At 37.5% G+C, this 19,479-nt stretch overlaps 1 protein-coding gene across 1 annotated transcript; it reads left to right on the top strand.

Moving 5' to 3' along the window:
- Window positions 1-1,075: 1,075 nt before the first annotated feature.
- On the top strand, window positions 1,076-2,313 carry LOC307124265 (microfibril-associated glycoprotein 4-like; the record flags this gene model as incomplete). The annotated part of the gene is made up of 5 exons (XM_079813311.1): window positions 1,076-1,222; window positions 1,306-1,515; window positions 1,596-1,692; window positions 1,797-1,964; window positions 2,057-2,313. The coding sequence occupies exons 1-5, from the start codon at window positions 1,217-1,219 to the stop codon at window positions 2,311-2,313; spliced, it is 738 nt and encodes a 245-aa protein (XP_079669437.1). The 5' UTR covers window positions 1,076-1,216.
- Window positions 2,314-19,479: the final 17,166 nt, after the last annotated feature.

Below are 19,479 nucleotides of genomic sequence, written 5' to 3'. Positions count from 1 at the left end.
TAATTTTGTTTTTATTGGTTTACACACATGTTGTACAGTTACTCTGAGCCGTGCATTAAGTGATCACGGATATTATGGGATGGCTTGATGCAGCGCAAGAGAGGATAATTTTATCTTGACCCAAGAAACTGTCACGTTACAAATCTGCTTCAAATTAAATTAAAAATTAAATTACAACATTAAAATAAAAATGTAAAGGGTGTACAAATACTGTATAAAATTGTGAATATAAATAATTGGTAATCATGTTAAAAAAAAAAAAAACATTTATCATTTATCTATTATAACTTTTATGTTAGTTTGGTCGTTTGGCTGTTTCCTTATAAAGGTTCAGAAATTTGTGGTTTTTTGTGTGTAATTTGTCAAGTTTTTTGCCAGGTGGCTTTTTAATTATATGATGTCATTACGTTGCTGTCTTGACGCCAGCCAATCGCTGCATTGCTGATCATGGTTTCGAGTATCGATGCATCTGCCCTCTTTAGGGAAAAAAAGAACGCTCAGTAATCTTAGATCATTTAATCCAGATATTTTAATCCAATCCGCAAATTTGTTTGAAGAACCAAATTAGCCAGAGATCAGTTATCACGATTAAAAGATCTGGGATCTGTCAAATCATCTCAGATGTATTAAGCGAGGTACGAAGAACGAGCCCCAGGTCTAACCCATCTGGCTCCTCATGGCTGTGCTGGCTGGGTGGCCAGAGTAGGAGGGACTGCTCAATGTATCGATCTGACTATTTTATTTTTCTCAGCCAAACTGCAGATGCATATTTAAGTAAGGCACATTATGAGAGAGACCACATTTACACACATTATGATAATTAATCATGATGGAATTAATCCAAACTATAAATCATAGCTATAAACTAAATCACCCAGATTCAGTCAGATTTACTGAACATATAAAACACAGTTGTGTCCGTCACTGCATGTTTAACTCACATCACGGATGCACAAGCCTTTTTATTTGCATCCAACATGTGTGAACATTTCTTGTGTGACAGAGGAGGAGTCTGAGAATCTGTCATATATAAAGAGTGTGTGTCAGACTGAACAACACAACACACAACACTAAAGGTGAGTTACTGTTTCATTCTTCATTTACCTCACAGAGCATTCAGACATCTATACAACTTTCAGAAAACAGACATTATATGAAAATGTGTTTATTATTTTAATCTAGATAAAGCCGATCTCTGCTGTGAGAGATTGAGAAGATGGCAGTAAGTTCATCAATACGTCTACATTCATACAGAGGGCTTCAGCTTTAGTGATGTTCATCTCTTTCTCTCTCTGTCTCGTGTAGTTGATGCTGTTTTTGGCGGTTCTTCTCTCTGTTGTTCTGGTGAGCGGGTGCAGTCAGGATGGAGACATGCCGGCCGATTGTTCTGACCTCTATAAAGCAGGACAAAAGCTCAGTGGGATTTACTCCATCTATTCAGCAGGGAACGCTCCTGTCTGGGTTTACTGTCACATGGTCTCAGATGGGAAAGATGAAGACAACGGAGGATGGACGGTACGAATGTGACTTTAGATCATTAAACACACATCAGAACACACATTATGAATCATTTATTCTATATAAACCCATCACAGGTGATTCAGAGGAGAATGGACGGCAGTGTGAATTTCTATCGGGGGTGGAATCAGTACAAGAGAGGATTTGGGAATGTGGAGGGCGAATACTGGCTGGGTAAGATCTCACAGTGTGTGTCCGTTTGTGTGGATGATCATGTGTTTGATTGAACATGTTCTTCATGTGTGTGTGTGTGTGTGTGTGTGTGTGTGTGTGAACAGGGCTGGAGAACATGTACCAGCTGACACGTAACAGGAAGTACATGCTGAGAGTGGATCTGGAGGACTTCACTGGAAGGAAAGGCTTTGCTCAGTACTCGTCCTTCTCTGTGGGTTGTGAAATTGACGGGTATACACTGCACATTTCAGGGTTCAAGGATGGAGGAGCTGGTAGGACACTTAAATTCACATTTAAAAAACACTCACACTCGGTTGAGTAAATGTGCACCTGATGTCCTAAATGATGCTCTTCCTCTCTGCAGGCGACTCTTTGACCTTCCATAATGGTATGAAGTTCACCACCTTTGACAAAGACCAAGACACCTGGGGGAATAACTGTGCCAAACAGTATCTCGGGGCATTTTGGTACAACAACTGTCACTACGCGAACCCCAACGGTGTGTATTTATGGGGAGAAGATGATACTCATTACGCCATTGGAGACGTTTGGTACCACTGGAAGATCAGTCACGCTGTCGGTATGAAATCCATCAGCATGAAGGTCAAACGTGTGTCTTAGACATTTGAAGAAACATTACAGTGTTTCACAGAAGAAGAAAAAATATGAATTAAGGTTTTGGGTGTCCTTTCCTCTGTTAACTGTGTAACTTAGTAAATCATGGTATATATGATAACATGATATATGGCTGTTGTTTTAGATATTCTTATCAATTATTTAATTTTTTCTTTTAAATCTACAACTGAAACAAATCAACAATAAAGTTCAATAAAGTTCAGCAATGAAAGGCATTGTGTGTTGATGTGGGTTTGTTTATCTCCACAATAGACCTCAGAAACAGTAAATGAGGAATTCAGTTCAACTGCTCATAAACTGATTAACTTTCCCTATAAATACAACCCTATATGTGAACAAACAATGTGTAAGTTTCTCTTAACACAGGTATCCCTGTTTATTTGCCAGTAAAGTCTGTTTTACATCACATTTTGCATCATCCAGCGTCTTTTGCTGACACATTCAGTGTAATTATCGTTGAGTATGCAAGAGGACCCATATTGACTTTATTAGCCTATACCCAGATAACAAAACAAAATTGTTCTAAGAACGTTTGTCTAATATTCCCATTAAGTTATAAAAACGTTATTGTTTAATGTTCTCCAAACAGTTTTTTAAATGTTTCTTGGTTATGCATGCATTCAGGAAACATTCAATTGTATCAAATTGCAAACATGGGAATGTTACTTTTAAATCGCATTCAGAAAAAAAGTAGTAACATTTAAACATTTAGATAGTACCAAGGTAGAGGCCATTTTGAGTAAGACAAAGTCAGACTCTACCACTATCAAATGTAGGCAGAGTTGGTTTGAGTATACCATATGAGCGGGCAATCAACGTGTCCATCACATCGACTGCAGGGGCTTTGTGCTGTGGCTGTACACCTGGAATACTAGACACTGAAAAGGGCTGTGGGTTAAACTGCAGTTGTCTAACCGGTTGATGTAAGCGACCTGTTGGAGGATGAGGTTGAGACTGGACTGGGCCTATGAAAGTTGCTGGCTGGGCATAGCGGGTCCCTGTGGAATCCTAAGACACTTATGGTCTAGGAAATGTTGAGTTGGCACCTGACTGACTAAGACTATAGGTTGGTCTATGAAAAGCCAAGGAGTGCTGCACAGTTGTAGGAGGGTAAACATGTTCTTCAATCTTCAATGTAATTGTTTGGATGTGGGGAGAGATATAATTTGCTCAGGACCAGAGTATGAAGTGAAGGGCTGAGTGAAGTTAATCATTGAACCACATCCAGTGTGGACACAAGAGGCAGGTTTAGAAGGGAAAAAAAAAACAGATAGTCTTTACTATTCTTGAGCAAACACAAAAGATCCAGCATCAGTGCTAGGTCAAGCAAGGTACAGATCCACACTGGATGATGCAGGCAAAAGAGTCCAATAACATAAAACAACGATTACAGAGAAGATGGTCAAAAAGGTCTGAGCAAAAGTTTTTCAGGGTAGCCCAAACGGGTTAACACAAAAGCATAGGCTAGGCCAGGAGTGTCCAAAGTCAGCCCTGGAGGGCCACTGTCCTGCAGAGTTTAGCTCCAACTTGCTTCAACACACCTGCCTGGAAGCTTCTAGTATGCCTAGTACACAGCAAAATCCCCAGTGTTAAATTAACACTACTCAGTGTGCATATGTGTCCACACTACAGGGTGTTAAAAGTAACACTTAAGAAGTGTTAAAGTTAATGAGATAATTAAGTGATTAATTAAGTTATGATTGACCATTAGTGATGAGAAACACAAGAACTACAACTGACTTCAGCCACAGCTTTAGATGAAATCAACTGAAGATAAAAGAAGACATTAAATCTCTGAAGATCTCAGCAGAGCAGGATTAAACAACTCCACAAACAGCATTACCAGCTTCACACATTACTAACCAGACTGACTTTATTTCTGTCAGACGTCTACAGAAGCTCTTATTGAGGTTTAGATGTTGATGATTTATTGAAAATAATAGTTTTGTTTGACGCCACCATTATGGTGATCAGTGTTGCTTTAGTTGGGCTCTTCACCCTTGACTTGTCAGCATTTTTTCTCTCTGGCTGTTGTAGCTGTTTGTTACGGTGAGAACAGCAAGAGAAAATTGATGATGACAAGTTGATGACAGATGATGTTGGCTTGTTGTTGGTGATGCAGTTGTTATCATCATATGGTGCCTTATTTGCTGATCTCCTGAGAGTCATGGATTATAGTAGCATTGTGACTCTACAGTAGAAGATCCAGCAGTGTTTTATCAAATAAAATGTTCAACGTTTAGTATGTGTGCAGTCTTCTTTTCCGGTTTGATAACAAATCACACAATAAGCACTTCTGACTCCTGCAAGATGAATTCACACACAGACATCAAGAATCAGCCTATGAATCTCAACAATGGTGACATGCTTCATGCCGCAATGCATTCTGGGTGCATCATGCAAAACTCATCCATGGCTCCCAGAATGCATTGTGGCATGAAGCATGTCACCATTGTTGAGATTCATAGGCAGATTCTTGATGTCTGTGTGTGAGCTCATCTTGCAGGAGTTAGAAGTGATTAGTGTACAATCTGCTTTAAAACCTATTCAGCTCTACTGTTTAAAACCAATCTGGATCTTTCCTAGAATCACAGAAATAACAAAGTTAATAGTATATTGCTCAGACTCAGCCATAAGATCAGTGATTATAATCAATATACAATGATCATATTCTTATCACTGAGCAGCCAACAGCATCTGATTGTGCTTTTCTTGCCATAGAAAAACTCAGTGTTTTTCTGGCTGCTGTAACTAACATTAAAAAGTCATCAAACTGCCCAACTAAAGAAAACACTGATCACCATGATGGTGACATTACAAAAGTTTCAACACAAAATCAACAAAAAAGTAATTCTCGCTTCTGTAGTCGTCTGACAGAAATAAAGTCAGTCTGGTTAGTAATGTGTGGAGCTGGTAATGCTGTTTGTGGAGTTGTTTAATCCTCCTCTGCTGAGATCTTCAGAGATTTAATGTCTTCTTTTATCTTCAGTTGATTTCATCTAAAGCTGTGGCTGAAGTTGTAGTTCTTGTGTTTCTCATCACTAATGGTCAATCATCACTTAATTATCTCATTAACTTTAACACTTCTTAAGTGTTACTTTTAACACCCTGTAGTGTGGACTCATATGTACACTGAGGAGTGTTAATTTAACACTGGGGATTTTGCTGTGTAAGACCTTGATTAACTGGTTCAGGTGTGTTTAATTGGGGTTGGAGCTAAACTCTCCAGGACAGGCGGCCTTCCAAGAGTAGGGGTGCGTTCCATTCGACCGTAAGTGGACTGCGAAGTGGACTTCAGAGGGTATTCCGCCATCTTAAGTGAGATTCCAATCCAAAGGGAGTGAACATGTTCAGTCCGAAGGGCACTGCGAACGGCGCAGGGAAGAAGGGAACATCTATACATCACTTCACAGGAAGTAGAGAGTGAAAATCACCCAAATGTCTGCGCGTCGCGAGCATGAGACGCTACAAAGTCCATTAAGAATAGCCTACATAGTTAACCAAATCAAAGTATTTTCATATTGAATGACAGGTACAGCTTCAAATCTGTTCATAGTCAATACAGGTTATAAGTAAACTAATAAAACTAATGGACAATGTTTTGAGTTTAGATAGCTTATACTGTGTGCTTTGTAAATGTATATGCTTATTATATGGTTTTCAATATGAAAGTAAAGTAAATTACAATATTAATTTATGTTAGGCTATATCATAATCTGCACCCGTCATTGCCTTTCTTTGATGACGTTGCAGGGCGTTCCAAATGAGCGATTATTGTCAGCGAAGTCCACTTCAACTGATATACCGTGCTCAGGGAGTAGGGAGCAGTGAACACTGCGTAGGGACCCTGTCGAATGGAAATTACCCTAGGATTGGACACCCCTGGGCTAGGCAAACAAACTTCAAGACTGAGCAAAGGTTCAAGCAAACGCAAGTCTTTAAATATACACCTGTTAACACTCTAACAAGCTAGGTACAGGTTGAACCAATGACGAGCAGTGAATTAGGAAGATGTGGAAGGTCTTGTGCTCTCAGTCTCCCTCTGCTGGACCGTGGTGTGACATTAGTCAAGATCTTTCCAAATCAAAGGGATTACAATATGAATCTTTATTCAATTAAATTAGCTGTATTACTTGTCTTGCCTCTCCAAATGATGCAGAGAAAGGAAGTTTTTATTTGTTAAGAGAAAAAATGTTTATATGGAAAAGGCTAAAGGGCTTTTGTTAGGTCTAGGGTCAAATGGCTTGAAGCCGGGGGAAAAAACGAGGCAAAATGTAAAAAAAAAAGTCCTCTTAGTATATTGATGACATTGTTATATCAGATGACAAAAGAACTGTAAAGTTTGTTTCAGACTCTTAACAAAAATTATTGACATCATCCTTTAACCCTGATTAAAGTTTTTTATTTTTCGCTAGATACACAGTAAAATCCCCAGTGTTAAATTAACACTGCTCAGAGCACATATGGTCCCACTCTACAGAGTGTTAAAGTAACACTGAATCAGTGTTAAAGTTAATGAGATAATTAAGAAATTAATTAAGTGATGATTGACCATTAGTGATGACACCTGATGATAATGAGCAAAATCACTGAAGAAAAGAGAAAAAAGAAAACACAAGAACTACGGCTGACTATAAAAAAGACTTTAAATCTCTGAAGATCTCAGCAGAGGAGGATTAAACAACTCCACAAACAGCATTACCAGCTTCACACATTACTAACCAGACTGACTTTATTACTGTCAGACGTCTACAGAAGCTCTTATTGAGGTTTAGATGTTGATGTTTTATTGAAAATAAAAGTTGTTTGACGTTACCATCATGGTGATTAGTGTTTGCTTTAGTCGGGCTCTTGGCCCTTGACTTGTTAAAATAAATTTATCTGTGGCTGCTGTAACTGTTTGTTACAGTGAGAACGGCAAGAGAATATTGATGCTTGTTGTTGATGATACAGTTGTTATCATCATATAATGGCCATATTTGCTGATCTCCTGAGAGTCATTGATTATAGTAGACTTGTGACTCTTGAAGATCCAGCAATGTTTTCATCAGATAAAATAAATGATTATCAAATTATGTTTACATAAGTTTTGTACTGCGGCTTAATAACACATCATACAATAAGCACTTCTTACTCATGAGAGATTTACTCACACATAGAGATCAAGAATCAGCCTATGAATCTCAACAATGGTGACATGCCGCAATGCATTCTGGGTGCATCACGCAAAACTCATCTATGGCTCCCAGAATGCATTGCGGGATGAAGCATGTCACCATTGTTGAGATTCAAAGGCAGATTCTTGTTGTCTGTGTGTAAGTTAATCTCGCAGGAGTTAGAAGTGATTAGTGTACAATCTATTTCAAAACTTATCCTGCTTTTCTGATTAAAACCGTGTTGGATATTTTCTAGAATCACAATTTAAAAAAAAAATAGTATATTGCTCATACTCAATCATAAAATCGATGAATTAAATCACTATACAATGATCATATTCTCAACATCAAGCAGCCAACAGCATCTGATTGTGTTTACTCTTGCTTTTCTTGTCATAGCAAACTCAGTTACAGTAGCCAGAGAAACACTAATGTTAAAAAGTAATCAAACTGCCCAACTAAAGAAAACACTGATCACCATGATGGTCAAATTAAAAACTAACAATTTTCCACAACAAAATCAAACAAAAAAATCTGTTAATTCTCAATAAGAGACGTCTGACAGAAATAAAGTCAGTCTGGTTAGTAATGTGTGAAGCTGGTAATGCTGTTTGTGGAGTTGTTTAATCCTCCTCTGCTGAGATCTTCAGAGATTTAAAGTCTTTTTTATAGTCAGTCGTAGTTCTTGTGTTTTTCTTTTTCTCTTTCCTTCAGTGATTCTACTCATTATCATCAGGTGTTCATCACTAATTGCCAATCATCACTTAATTAATCTCTCAATAATCTCATTAACATTTACACTGATTCAGTGTTACTTTAACACTGGGGATTTTACTGTGTACCCTTCACTCCTTGTATAAGTATACATATCAAAAATCTGAAGAGGAGATGTCATTGAAAAAAGTAGATAATATAATTAAAAATAATTAATATCCTAACTAAATCCCAGGACCTGATAGTTTGCTTTATGAGTTTTTTGGGGGAAATATTCGAGTTTACTTTGAATGTGTCACACTGTGCGATTTTTCAAAATCCTCTGCGAATGTTGCTTGTCAGACTGTACGAACATGATCCCCGATGTAATACATGTCAACAAAATCGCACAGTGTGCACACGGCTTTATGGAGAACTTACCCCAGCCAGCAGAGCCATGTGGGGCACAAATGTGTTTGACCTGGACTATCTAACTGGGACCCAGCCAGTTTTGCACCCAGTTTCCATGTAGGCCCCACATGGACTTGCCCAGATGAAATTAACACTGCTTAGTGTGCACACTACAGGCTGTTTAATGTAACACTTAATCAGTGTTGGAGGTAATGAGATAATTAAGTGATTGAACAATGATTTTGTATTAGTGAAGAACACCTGCTGTTAACAAGCATAATCACTGAAGGAAAGAGAAACACAAGAACTACTTCCAGCCACAGCCTTGGATGAAATCAACTGAAGATAAAATATATTACATCTCTCAATATCTGATTAAACAACTCCACAAACAACATTAGCTTCACTTATTACTAACCAGACTGACTTTATTTCTGTCAGACATCTACAGAAGTTCGTATTAAGAATTAAGAAGAGGCTTGGATGTTGTTTACTTATTTGAAAGTAATAGTTTGATTTGATGTTACCATTGTGGCAATCAGTGTGAGCTTTAGTCAGGCTCTTGACTTGTTAACATTAGTTTTTCTCTTGACAGCTGTGTCTGTTTGTTATGGCGAGAATGATGACGTTGATGACGGCAAAAATGACTGGTCATATTCGAAAATATGACAGCACTCGCATGCATTGAACAAAGTTTACAAAGAGGAAGTTATTTGAAAAAATATGAAGGAAAAAAGGACGTTTACATGGCACCCCTGCTCTCGTCAGTTTTTGTTTCTTTATTAGATTGTCATAGGTCACTCTGTGTTTAATTTTCAAGTGGTTAAACAAATTTGTGATGTTCCCTTGCGTTGCAGCCACTGCCATGTAGCAAATCTTGCACGTAGCATGTTTCTGCTCGTCGTCTGATTCCTTGAAGCCAAACTGTTCCCAGACAACGGAGTTGGTTTTGCCTTTTTTGCTCACCAAACGCTGCTGTAACTGCCCTCCTTCTGCCATCTTTACTCGCGCCGAGTTTTTAAATTCCAGCGGATGATATGCACACGAGACACGAGACTCACGACCTGAGATAGAGTTTGTAGCTTCGGGAGGGGCGGATGTAGGCGTGCGCGTTTCATTCAGAGGAGTGTTCTTGCGAAACTGAACATGGCAAAATAATCGTTTTTTCTCGATTGTACTATTTTGGTGATCGTTGGGAGCCAAAATAGGGCTGGGCGATATATATCGTGAGATTATTATGCGCATCTCATCAGTAAAGCCGGTTAATTGATTAGTAGTAAATCACCTTCACCTGCTTTCAGATGGAGCGGCATTTACTACAAAGAGCCGTAGTTAACTGACAAGCTGAGCCATATCGCATTAATATCCGGACGTATCGCCAGCGATAATTAATGCGATATGGCTCAGCTTGTCAGTTAACTACGGCTCTTTGTACACAGCAAAAACTCCAGTGTTAAAGCTACACTGTGTGATATTTTCCCCCATCTAGTGGTGAACTTGTATATGACCATCCAGTGAATTTTAGTTTCTGTTCTGTTCAATTCCGATTTCGTTTTAACTCCTACGGTGGCCGATTTAGTCCAAGATTAATATGGCTTCCAGCTCGACCTCGTCCACATTGGACACGGTGCCTGTGGGATATTCTGTGCGCAGTGGGATGGTTGGAACTCAACTGGCCTAATTATTCGGCTAGAAAGAACTGCAGCTAATCCAGAGTGAACTTTGATGATAGTAATATTTATTCAGTGATCCAATTGCAAGGCATAAACAGGTTTGCATGGATATGTACATAAATGTGGTTTCTGTGAGAGAACAAATTAGGATGGTAAATATACATGATAATGGCATGACAGAATATACACAGTTAAGAACTGTATAACTATACTTATAAGTTACATTTGTATAATGTAACCGTAAACCAGAGCTTATTGTACCATATATAGGCGCTAAATGCAGCTGCATTAAAAGGAGCGGAGCTGCCGCTGCTGCTGCTAACAAGCGGTGTCGGATTACAAAAGTGTGTGCGCAGGTTTAGCTCTGTATAACAAGTGTTAATATGCCGATCAGACCTGATACATATTTCCATCAACATACATTACAAGCAAATATTTTCTATAAACGAATAAACATTGTTAATAACTGAATGACTATTCAAATAGGTGAGCATTACGCTATTGTATGTTGACACAAAAATACTTCTGAGGTGACATCAACTGAATTACATGATGACACACTCTGAAACACATCTACAATGACAATAACTATTATTACTTACGGAGTTATTAACGCACAGAAATACCACACAAGGAAAAACAGACTTTTGAGGAATAAACAAGCCAGGAAAACTCTGTATAACTCTGTTACTGGAGCTGCTGAGATGAAAACTCTCTGCGCATGCACCAGACAAGTCTGAACAAGTTGAGGCGCACAGTGTTAAAACCGGTTAAAACGCGAAAGGCGAAGCTTAAATTTACGGGTATGTCCCTCTTTGGCTAATGTACTTTCAAGATGGAGGGGCAACATGGCGACCACCGTTAGATCCCATTACCTTATGTATTTTCAATGGCATATTATAAACTTACGAGAATACTTTATTACTTGAAAGAAGTAAATATACATTAATGAGCACATATATTTTTGAAAGAACTAAGTGCTTTTAGCTAAGAATAGACTAAAAAAGTTACACAGTGTAGCTTTAAATTAACACTCCTGGGAGTGTATATGAGTCCACTCAAGAGTGTTGAAGGTAATGAGATAATTAAGTGATTAATTTAGTGATGATTGATCATTATTGAAGACACCTGATGATAACAAGCAGAATCTCTGAAGGAGAAAATCTCAAATTGTAAGCCACCGTTATGGGGATGGGTGTTTGCTTTAGTTGGGCTCTTGACCCTTATGTTATTAACTTTAGATTTTGTCTGGCTGCTGAATCTGAGTTATAACTGCCAGAAGAACAAAGATATAATGTGATCTGTTGGATATATTATGACAAACATCATTTGAACTATATTTTTGATTTATGTTGCAGATTACAGCATAACTGTGATTCTGCATAAATATACAAAGTTTTAGATATAATATAAAGGATTTCTTAAAAGTTGTTTTAAAAAAAAAATATTACTTTAGCCACACACAGACGTCAAGATTCAGTCTATGCATCTCAACAATGGTGACGAGCAGAATATTCAATTAGGAAAAGAAAATTATATAGACAATTCAGATCATAATTTATTCATACCGCAATGCATGATGGGAGCCATTAATGAGTTGTGATTGGTGGTAGCCACTGCAACATGCTTTATTATTGTCACCATTGTTGAGACTCACAGGCTGATTATTGATGTCTGTGTTTCTAAATTAATTAATTTGAAAGTCTTTTGATTAGAACAATGTTTATTAAATATTTTGGCTTATAAGAAAAAATAATAATACCTGCTGTAAAATCAAAACACTGCTGCTAACAATGTAAAAACAAACTATCTCAATAAGTTTCATTTTTCTGATCACAGCATGATTATGTCAAAACATAGCCAACACTATCAGATCACACTTTTCTTTGTTAAGTTGACTGTTATAAATCAATAACAGCAGACAAACAAAATCTAAAGTTAAGAATATAAGGGTCAAGAGCCCAACTAAAGCAAACACCCATCCCCATAACGGTGGCTTACAATGTATGATTTTCTCCTTCAGTGATTCTGCTTGTTAACATCAGGTGTCTTCAATAATGCTCAATCATCACTAAATTAATCACTTAATTATCTCATTAACTTCTCTAACTTCTTTCTTAATTTAACACTGGAGTTTTAGCTTTGTAGTAAATGCCGTTCCATCTGAAAGCAGGTGAAGGCGATTTACTACTAATCAATTAACCGGCTTTACTGATGAGAAGCGCATAACAATCTCACGATATATATCGCCCAGCCATAAGCCAAAATCGAAATCGAAATTCAATTAATTGTACAGCCCTAATACATTATAATATACACATTTGAAATGAAAGATGAACACGTTTTCCACCATGTCTTAATAAAAAAATGTTTAACTGGTGTGCTGTTAACTGACCTGCCTATATATGGCGTGGATTTTTTTTATATAATCAGTCCCCATGGATTCCAAAATAAAACCGAACTATGTCCAAACCATACCAAATATCTGATTAACTGCTCATTGTCAAACATTTCAAAAACATTCTTCCTCTTCTAAAAAGATTTGCGCACGTCTCTGTCTCCTCAGTGTCATCACAAGCACCTACTGGCAACTCCTAACCACTTGAGAGACCTCTTGAGCTGTCTTAAATAACTGGGGGAGTAAGAGTGATTCTTAGCTTTTAGAAATTTGATAACTTGCTTTTATACTTAAGTTTGAAAGTAGGAGTAAATTTCATGAATTCTCAGCACTTAAGACTAAATGGCACTTTGAGAAGCTTGATAAATACGGGCCCTGGACTTTCCACCTCTGTTCACATTTCAAAGTCTCTGCTGCCCTGTGGTGGACAACTTGAGACACTGACAATCACAAGATCTCAGCAGAGGAGGATTAACAACTCCACAAACAGCATTACCAGCTTCACACATTACTAACCAGACTGACTTTATGTCTGTTATACTTCTACAGAAGCTCTTATTGAGAATCAACAGAAGTTTAGATGTAAATGTTTTATTGAATATAATACAGTCACAATTATGGTGATCAGTGTTTGCTTTAGTTGGTCTCCTGTTTTTCAGCTAGGAGGTAGAATTAATTAGTGAAATCAGCTGACTGAGTTCATGAGTGGAATAAAAATGTGGCAGGACTTTTATTCTTTGACTCCTGGACTATACATCTCTGTTCCAACAAAAAATCAACAGCAGCCCAATGTTGGAGCTTGATATAAAACAAGCATTAGATTAAAACGTCAAACCATTTTTCATTTTCAACTAAAATCCAACATCAGACTGATGTACACTCTAAAAAGAGATGTGTTAAAAAACAACACACTGAGTGTGTTGATGGTATTTTGACACATGTTGTGTAGATATAACACACAATGTGTGTTAAATGTTACTCTGGATGAACAGCAGCGGGTGTTTTGGCAGCCAATCACATCATGCCTCTTTTTCAATGTCTTTTTCAAATGCTTTCACCGCTTTTCACTTGTTATCACTGACCAGACTGACTTTATTTCTGTCAGACAGAAGCTCTTATTGAGATGAACAGGATTTGTGTTGATGATTCAGTGAATGTTTCATCTGAAGTCTCCAGAATCGTGATTAGTGGCTCCTTTATTTGAGCTCTTGACCCTTGACTCTTTCACATCAGTTTTTCTCTGTTTGCTGTGACTGTGTGTTTATTATGCACACTTGAAGCAGCAGAACTAACCATGAGAAAACGATGATCAGATGATAATGTTTTCATTGCATACATTTGCTGAGCTCAGGCAAGTGTTTGATATCTGAAACTTTACTGTAAAACATATTTTGCGCTGTTAATAATTATTTTATAATATTGTTGTCATTATCTGCACATTTATTTTTTGATACACAGTGCACATAGGATGTTCTAGTCTATGGTGTCACACAGGCACACACACATATCAAGAATCAGCTCATGAATCTCAATAATGGTAACAAACCAAAAGCTTCATCCCGCAATGCATTCTGGGAGTCACCATAGTACAAAACTCATCCATGACTCCCAGCATGCACTGCAGGATGAAGCGTTTGTTACCATTGTTGCGATTCATGATCTGATTCTTGATGTGTGTGTTTAACGAGTATCTGCTGCAGCTCTAAACTCTCTGAAAACATTGAATTTGTATTTTTTTAAGAAATCATTCTGCACTGCTGGACATCATGGACTAACTTCACAAAACTGTTATAGCTAACAGCACATAAATAAAGGAAATGTATACAATCCATTTAATCATAAACTGGATCAGATCTTGAGATTATGACTTGATCAAGAAACTTCTGATCGTGTTTTCTTTCATGCCATAACAAACATATTTGATTAAAAGGCAGTTACAGCAGAAAGAGGAGAATTAAAAGACAAGTAAAGGGTCAAGAGCTCAAATAAAGGAGCCACTGATCACGATTCTGGTGACTTCAGATGAAACATTCAATGAACCATCAACATCTAAACCTCTGTTCATCTCAATAAGAGCTGGTGTGTGTAGATTCATGATGTCTAAAACATCCAGGTAATACAACAAACAGTCAAACACTCTTTATTAAACGTCAATGGACTAAACACAAGTTAACAATACGTGTCAGTGTTCATCCAAACACGAAGTAACATGTAACACACATCTGACACACGTTGTGTAACTATAACACATTATTGTGTAAAAGGTTTCAACACACTTCTGTGTAAGAGGAATAACACATTAGTTGAGTTACAGGTAACACGGAGATGTGTTAAAGAAAACGACACAGGTTGTGTGTTAAATTTTACGCAACATGTGTTGTCCCTGAGCACACACACTACATGTGTTAACATCTACACAACATGTGTTGTCCTTGAGCACACACACTACATGTGTTAACATCTACACAACATGTGTTGTCCCTGAGCACACACTACATGTGTTAACATCTACACAACATGTGTTGTCCCTGAGCACACACACTACATGTGTTAAAATCTACACAACATGTGTTGTCCCTGAGCACACACACTACATGTGTTAAAATCTACTCAACATGTGTTGTCCCTGAGAACACACACACACAATATGTGTTAAAATCTACACAACTTGTGTTGTCCCTGAGCACACACACTACATGTGTTAAAATCTACACGAAATGTGTTGTCCCTGAGCACACACACTACATGTGTTAAAACTGACACAACATGTGTCAATTTTTAACACATCTGGTTGTGTTGTTCTCAACACATCATGTTATAAAGCACCGACACACACCATCATTGTGCATTGTATGCAGTGTTTATGTTCTCAAACAAACAGGCCTGAGTAAATAAAAGTTATTTATATAGAATGTTTTATCAGTTGCTACATTTTAATTTAATTCAAAGCGCAAACTCTGTCAACTGTTATCTCTTCATGATCTTTTCTCAAAAGCAGCATCGATGTGGTGTTGAAGTGTGAATAATTGAGTTTATAGAGTCATAGAGTTTGAAACATTGTACTTTGTGTGCACATGCGTTCTGTACTCGACTATTGATTAAATGCTTAATAATTTAGTTTCACTTTATTTTTAAAATTACATCTGAGTATGTGATTACCTGACACAATTATTGTGTTAAAATGACTTACACATTTATCGTGTTAAATTTGACACAACATGTGTTGTCCCTGAGCACACTCACTACATGTGTTAAAACTAACACAACATGTGTCATTTTTAACACATCTCTTTTTAGAGTGTAGTCTACATCCTGTGCCTGTAGGGCAGAAGCAAATGTAGCACGCCTGCTGTACGACTGGCGGTGCTGCAGTTAATTTTCTGTTAGAACAAACAAAGAGACAGACAAAGTTGTGCTGCTTTCCATAACAGAGTCGCTCTCGTAATCATTTATTACAATAATTCAAAGATGTCTGATTCACAATGTCACCTTACATGTGACTCATTTAAACCAAGCACCAATAAACATGTTTATGACTCTTGTAAGCATCTTTTGTCTTATTCATAAGTAGTATCCTTCATGTAACTCAATACTTTTTCACAAACATACATCACATCTCACCCTCTCAGTTGTATGTTCAAATGTGTACCACTAAACACTGCAGAAATGAACAACTGGATACAGCAGTTTAACTTATATAGAAGAAATATTATAAAAACAGTCTGTAATATACAAATATCAATCGTTTGATAGTATATAATATTCAAAAACTGACAGTTTATCAATACATGGCTCTATGTACTATAAACACAAATATAGCTGCAAGCAGCAATACCGGGGCCAAGCGCAAAGAAGAAGACAAGACATGCCAAAATGGCTGGCAGTGTCAGATCAACTGGAGCAATGAGCAATTAATCACGTTTTAAGATGATTTTAAGCAAAAGGCTGAAAATGCATTGTAGTCTGAGAGTGTCAGACCAACTGCAACAATTAACAATTATACAGTTTAAGAAGATTAGGCAAAATGGCTGAAATATCATATATTGAGTCACTGATAATGTAAGTTAATGGTTTATCACTTTTGACCAATAGGTGGCACAGTTACGAAATTGATGTGGTGTGGTCAGAATAAGGGAACAATGACACATGCAAAGTTTGATGCCAATATGTCAAAGCATTGCAGAGATACAGCCTCAAGAGTAATTTTGGCACAATGGCTCAACTTCGTCGCTGCGGTTTACAAAAACGGTTTCATCTATTGATGCAAAATCCCTAACTTTTTGTTGACACAGTCTGAAGATGATACGATTCGATTTTGGTGGAAATTGGACAATCGGTCTAGGATGAGTTTGAAAAAGTAGGTTTTGATCAAATAAGAACATTGAGGACAGGATGTTTGACCAAATATGGAAAAATTAGTATCTCTGTTCTCGGCATGAGCCAATGACTGTATTATGACCAGTTTCATTAAACTAGGCTAATTTAATCAAAAGTTATTAGCATGTTTGTAAATTTTGTTATAACCTCTGACCACAAGGTGGCACTGCCCCAAAACGTTTTGAGTACCTTCAAAGCATGGTGCGGAAGACATGATTTTTGGACAAACAGTTCAAAAGTTATAAGCAAAAATAGCCATTTTTTGTATCTCCGGACCAGTAGGTGGCGCTGCGCCGAAACGCTGCATGTTGCTTCAGGTCATGCTTGTGATGACATATACCAAGATTGGTTTGAATACGATAAAGCGTTGTGGAGATATAGGCTTATGAGTGTTTTTGCAACCGCTACGCAAAATTTGTGTGCGCGTTTATCGAAAACGATTTGACAAATCAACTTGATTTGCAAGATTTTTTGTCAGCATGGTCTGAAGATGATCTGGTTCAATTTTCGTGCAAATCGGACAAACCGTCTAGGACGAGTTCGTAAAAGTAGGTTTTTTGGAAAATTAAAAATGGCGGGGAAATTATCATGACCGAAAATGACATCATAGGTTGCAATTGAATCGGCATGAGCCAATGACTCTATTATGACCAGTTTCAATATACTAGGCTAATTTAATCAAAAGTTATTAGCATTTTTGTCAAGTTTGTTATATCTTTTGACCACAAGGTGGCACTGCCCTAAAACTTTTTGAGTACCTTCAGGGCATAGCAAGGAAGTCACATACCGAGTTTAGTAACAATATACTAATGCATTTGTAAAATATAGCATTTTTTGACAAAATTCAAAATGGCCGACAGCCAAAATGGCCGATATGGTAAAATTGAATATCAGACGACTCGGCATGCCGTCCTGAATGTAACGAGACCACTTTTATGATTTTTGGACAAACAGTTCAGAAGTTATAAGCAAAAATAGCAATTTTTCGTATCTCCGGACCAGTAGGTGGTGCTGCGCCGAAACGCTGTATGTTGCCTCAAGTCATGCTTGTGATGACATGTACCAAGTTTGGTTTGAATACGATAAAGCGTTGCGGAGATATTGCCTTAAGAGTGTTTTTGCAACCGCTACGTAAAATTTGTTTGCGCGTTTATCGCAAATGTTTGACGAATCAACTTGATTTGCAAGATTTTTTGTTAGCATGGTCTGAAGATGATCTGGTTCAATTTTCGTGCAAATCGGATGAACCGTCTAGGACGAGTTCGTAAAAGTAGGTTTTTCGGAAAATTAAAAATGGCGGGAAAATTTTTATGACGGAAAATGACGTCATAGGGTGCAATCGAATCGTCTTGAGCCAAGGAATCAGAGGAAAAAAGAATTTTGTTTCTAGCCCTTATGGTTAAAAAGTTATTAGCATAAACATGAGTCAAATTTTGGACTGATGGTGGCGCTAGAGGGATTGAGTTAGAGACTCCAAATTTGCTATGGTGACTTGTCAGACTGTCCTCTATGAGTGTGCCAAATTTCACAACTTTTTACCATACGGTTCTATGGGCTGCCATAGACTTCGTGGCGGAAGAAGAAGAAGAAGAAGAAGAAGAAGATGAATAATAAATATAGCTGCAAGCAGCAATACCGGGGCCAAGCGCAAAGAAGAAGACAAGACCTGCCAAAATGGCTGGCAGTGTCAGATCAACTGCAGCAATGAGAAATTAATCACGTTTTAAGATGATTTTAGGCAAAAGGCTGAAAATGCATTGTAGTCTGAGAGTGTCAGACCAACTGCAGCAATGAACAATTATACAGTTTAAGAAGATTAGGCAAAATGGCTGAAATATCATATATAGAGTCACTGATAATATAAGTTAATGGTTTATCACTTTTAACTAATAGGTGGCACAGTTTCGAAATGTATGTGGTGTGGTCAGAATAAGAGAACAATGACACATGCAAAGTTTGATGCCAATATGTCAAAGCATTGCAGAGATACAGCCTCAAGAGTCATTTTGGTATCATGGCTCAACTTCGTCACTGCGGTTTACAAAAACGGTTTCATCTATTGATGCAAAATTCCTAACTTTTTGTTGACACAGTCTGAAGATGATACGATTCGATTTTGGTGGAAATTGGACAAACGGTCTAGGATGAGTTTGAAAAAGTAGGTTTTGATCAAATAAGAACATTGAGGACATGATGTTTGACCAAATATGGCAAAATTAGTATCTCTGTTCTCGGCATGAGCCAATGACTGTATTATGACCAGTTTCATTAAACTAGGCTAATTTAATCAAAAGTTATTAGCATGTTTGTAAATTTTGTTATAACCTCTGACCACAAGGTGGCACTGCCCCAAAACTTTTTGAGTACCTTCAAAGCATGGTGCGGAAGACATGAATTTTGGACAAACAGTTCATAAATTTTAAGCAAAAATAGCCATTTTTTG

This window comes from Gobio gobio, assembly GCF_949357685.1.
Source record: "Gobio gobio genome assembly, chromosome: 3".
Lineage (NCBI taxonomy): Eukaryota > Metazoa > Chordata > Actinopteri > Cypriniformes > Gobionidae > Gobio > Gobio gobio.
Note: the sequence above shows the minus strand (reverse complement) of the source record. Positions and strands in the feature narration are given on the sequence as shown.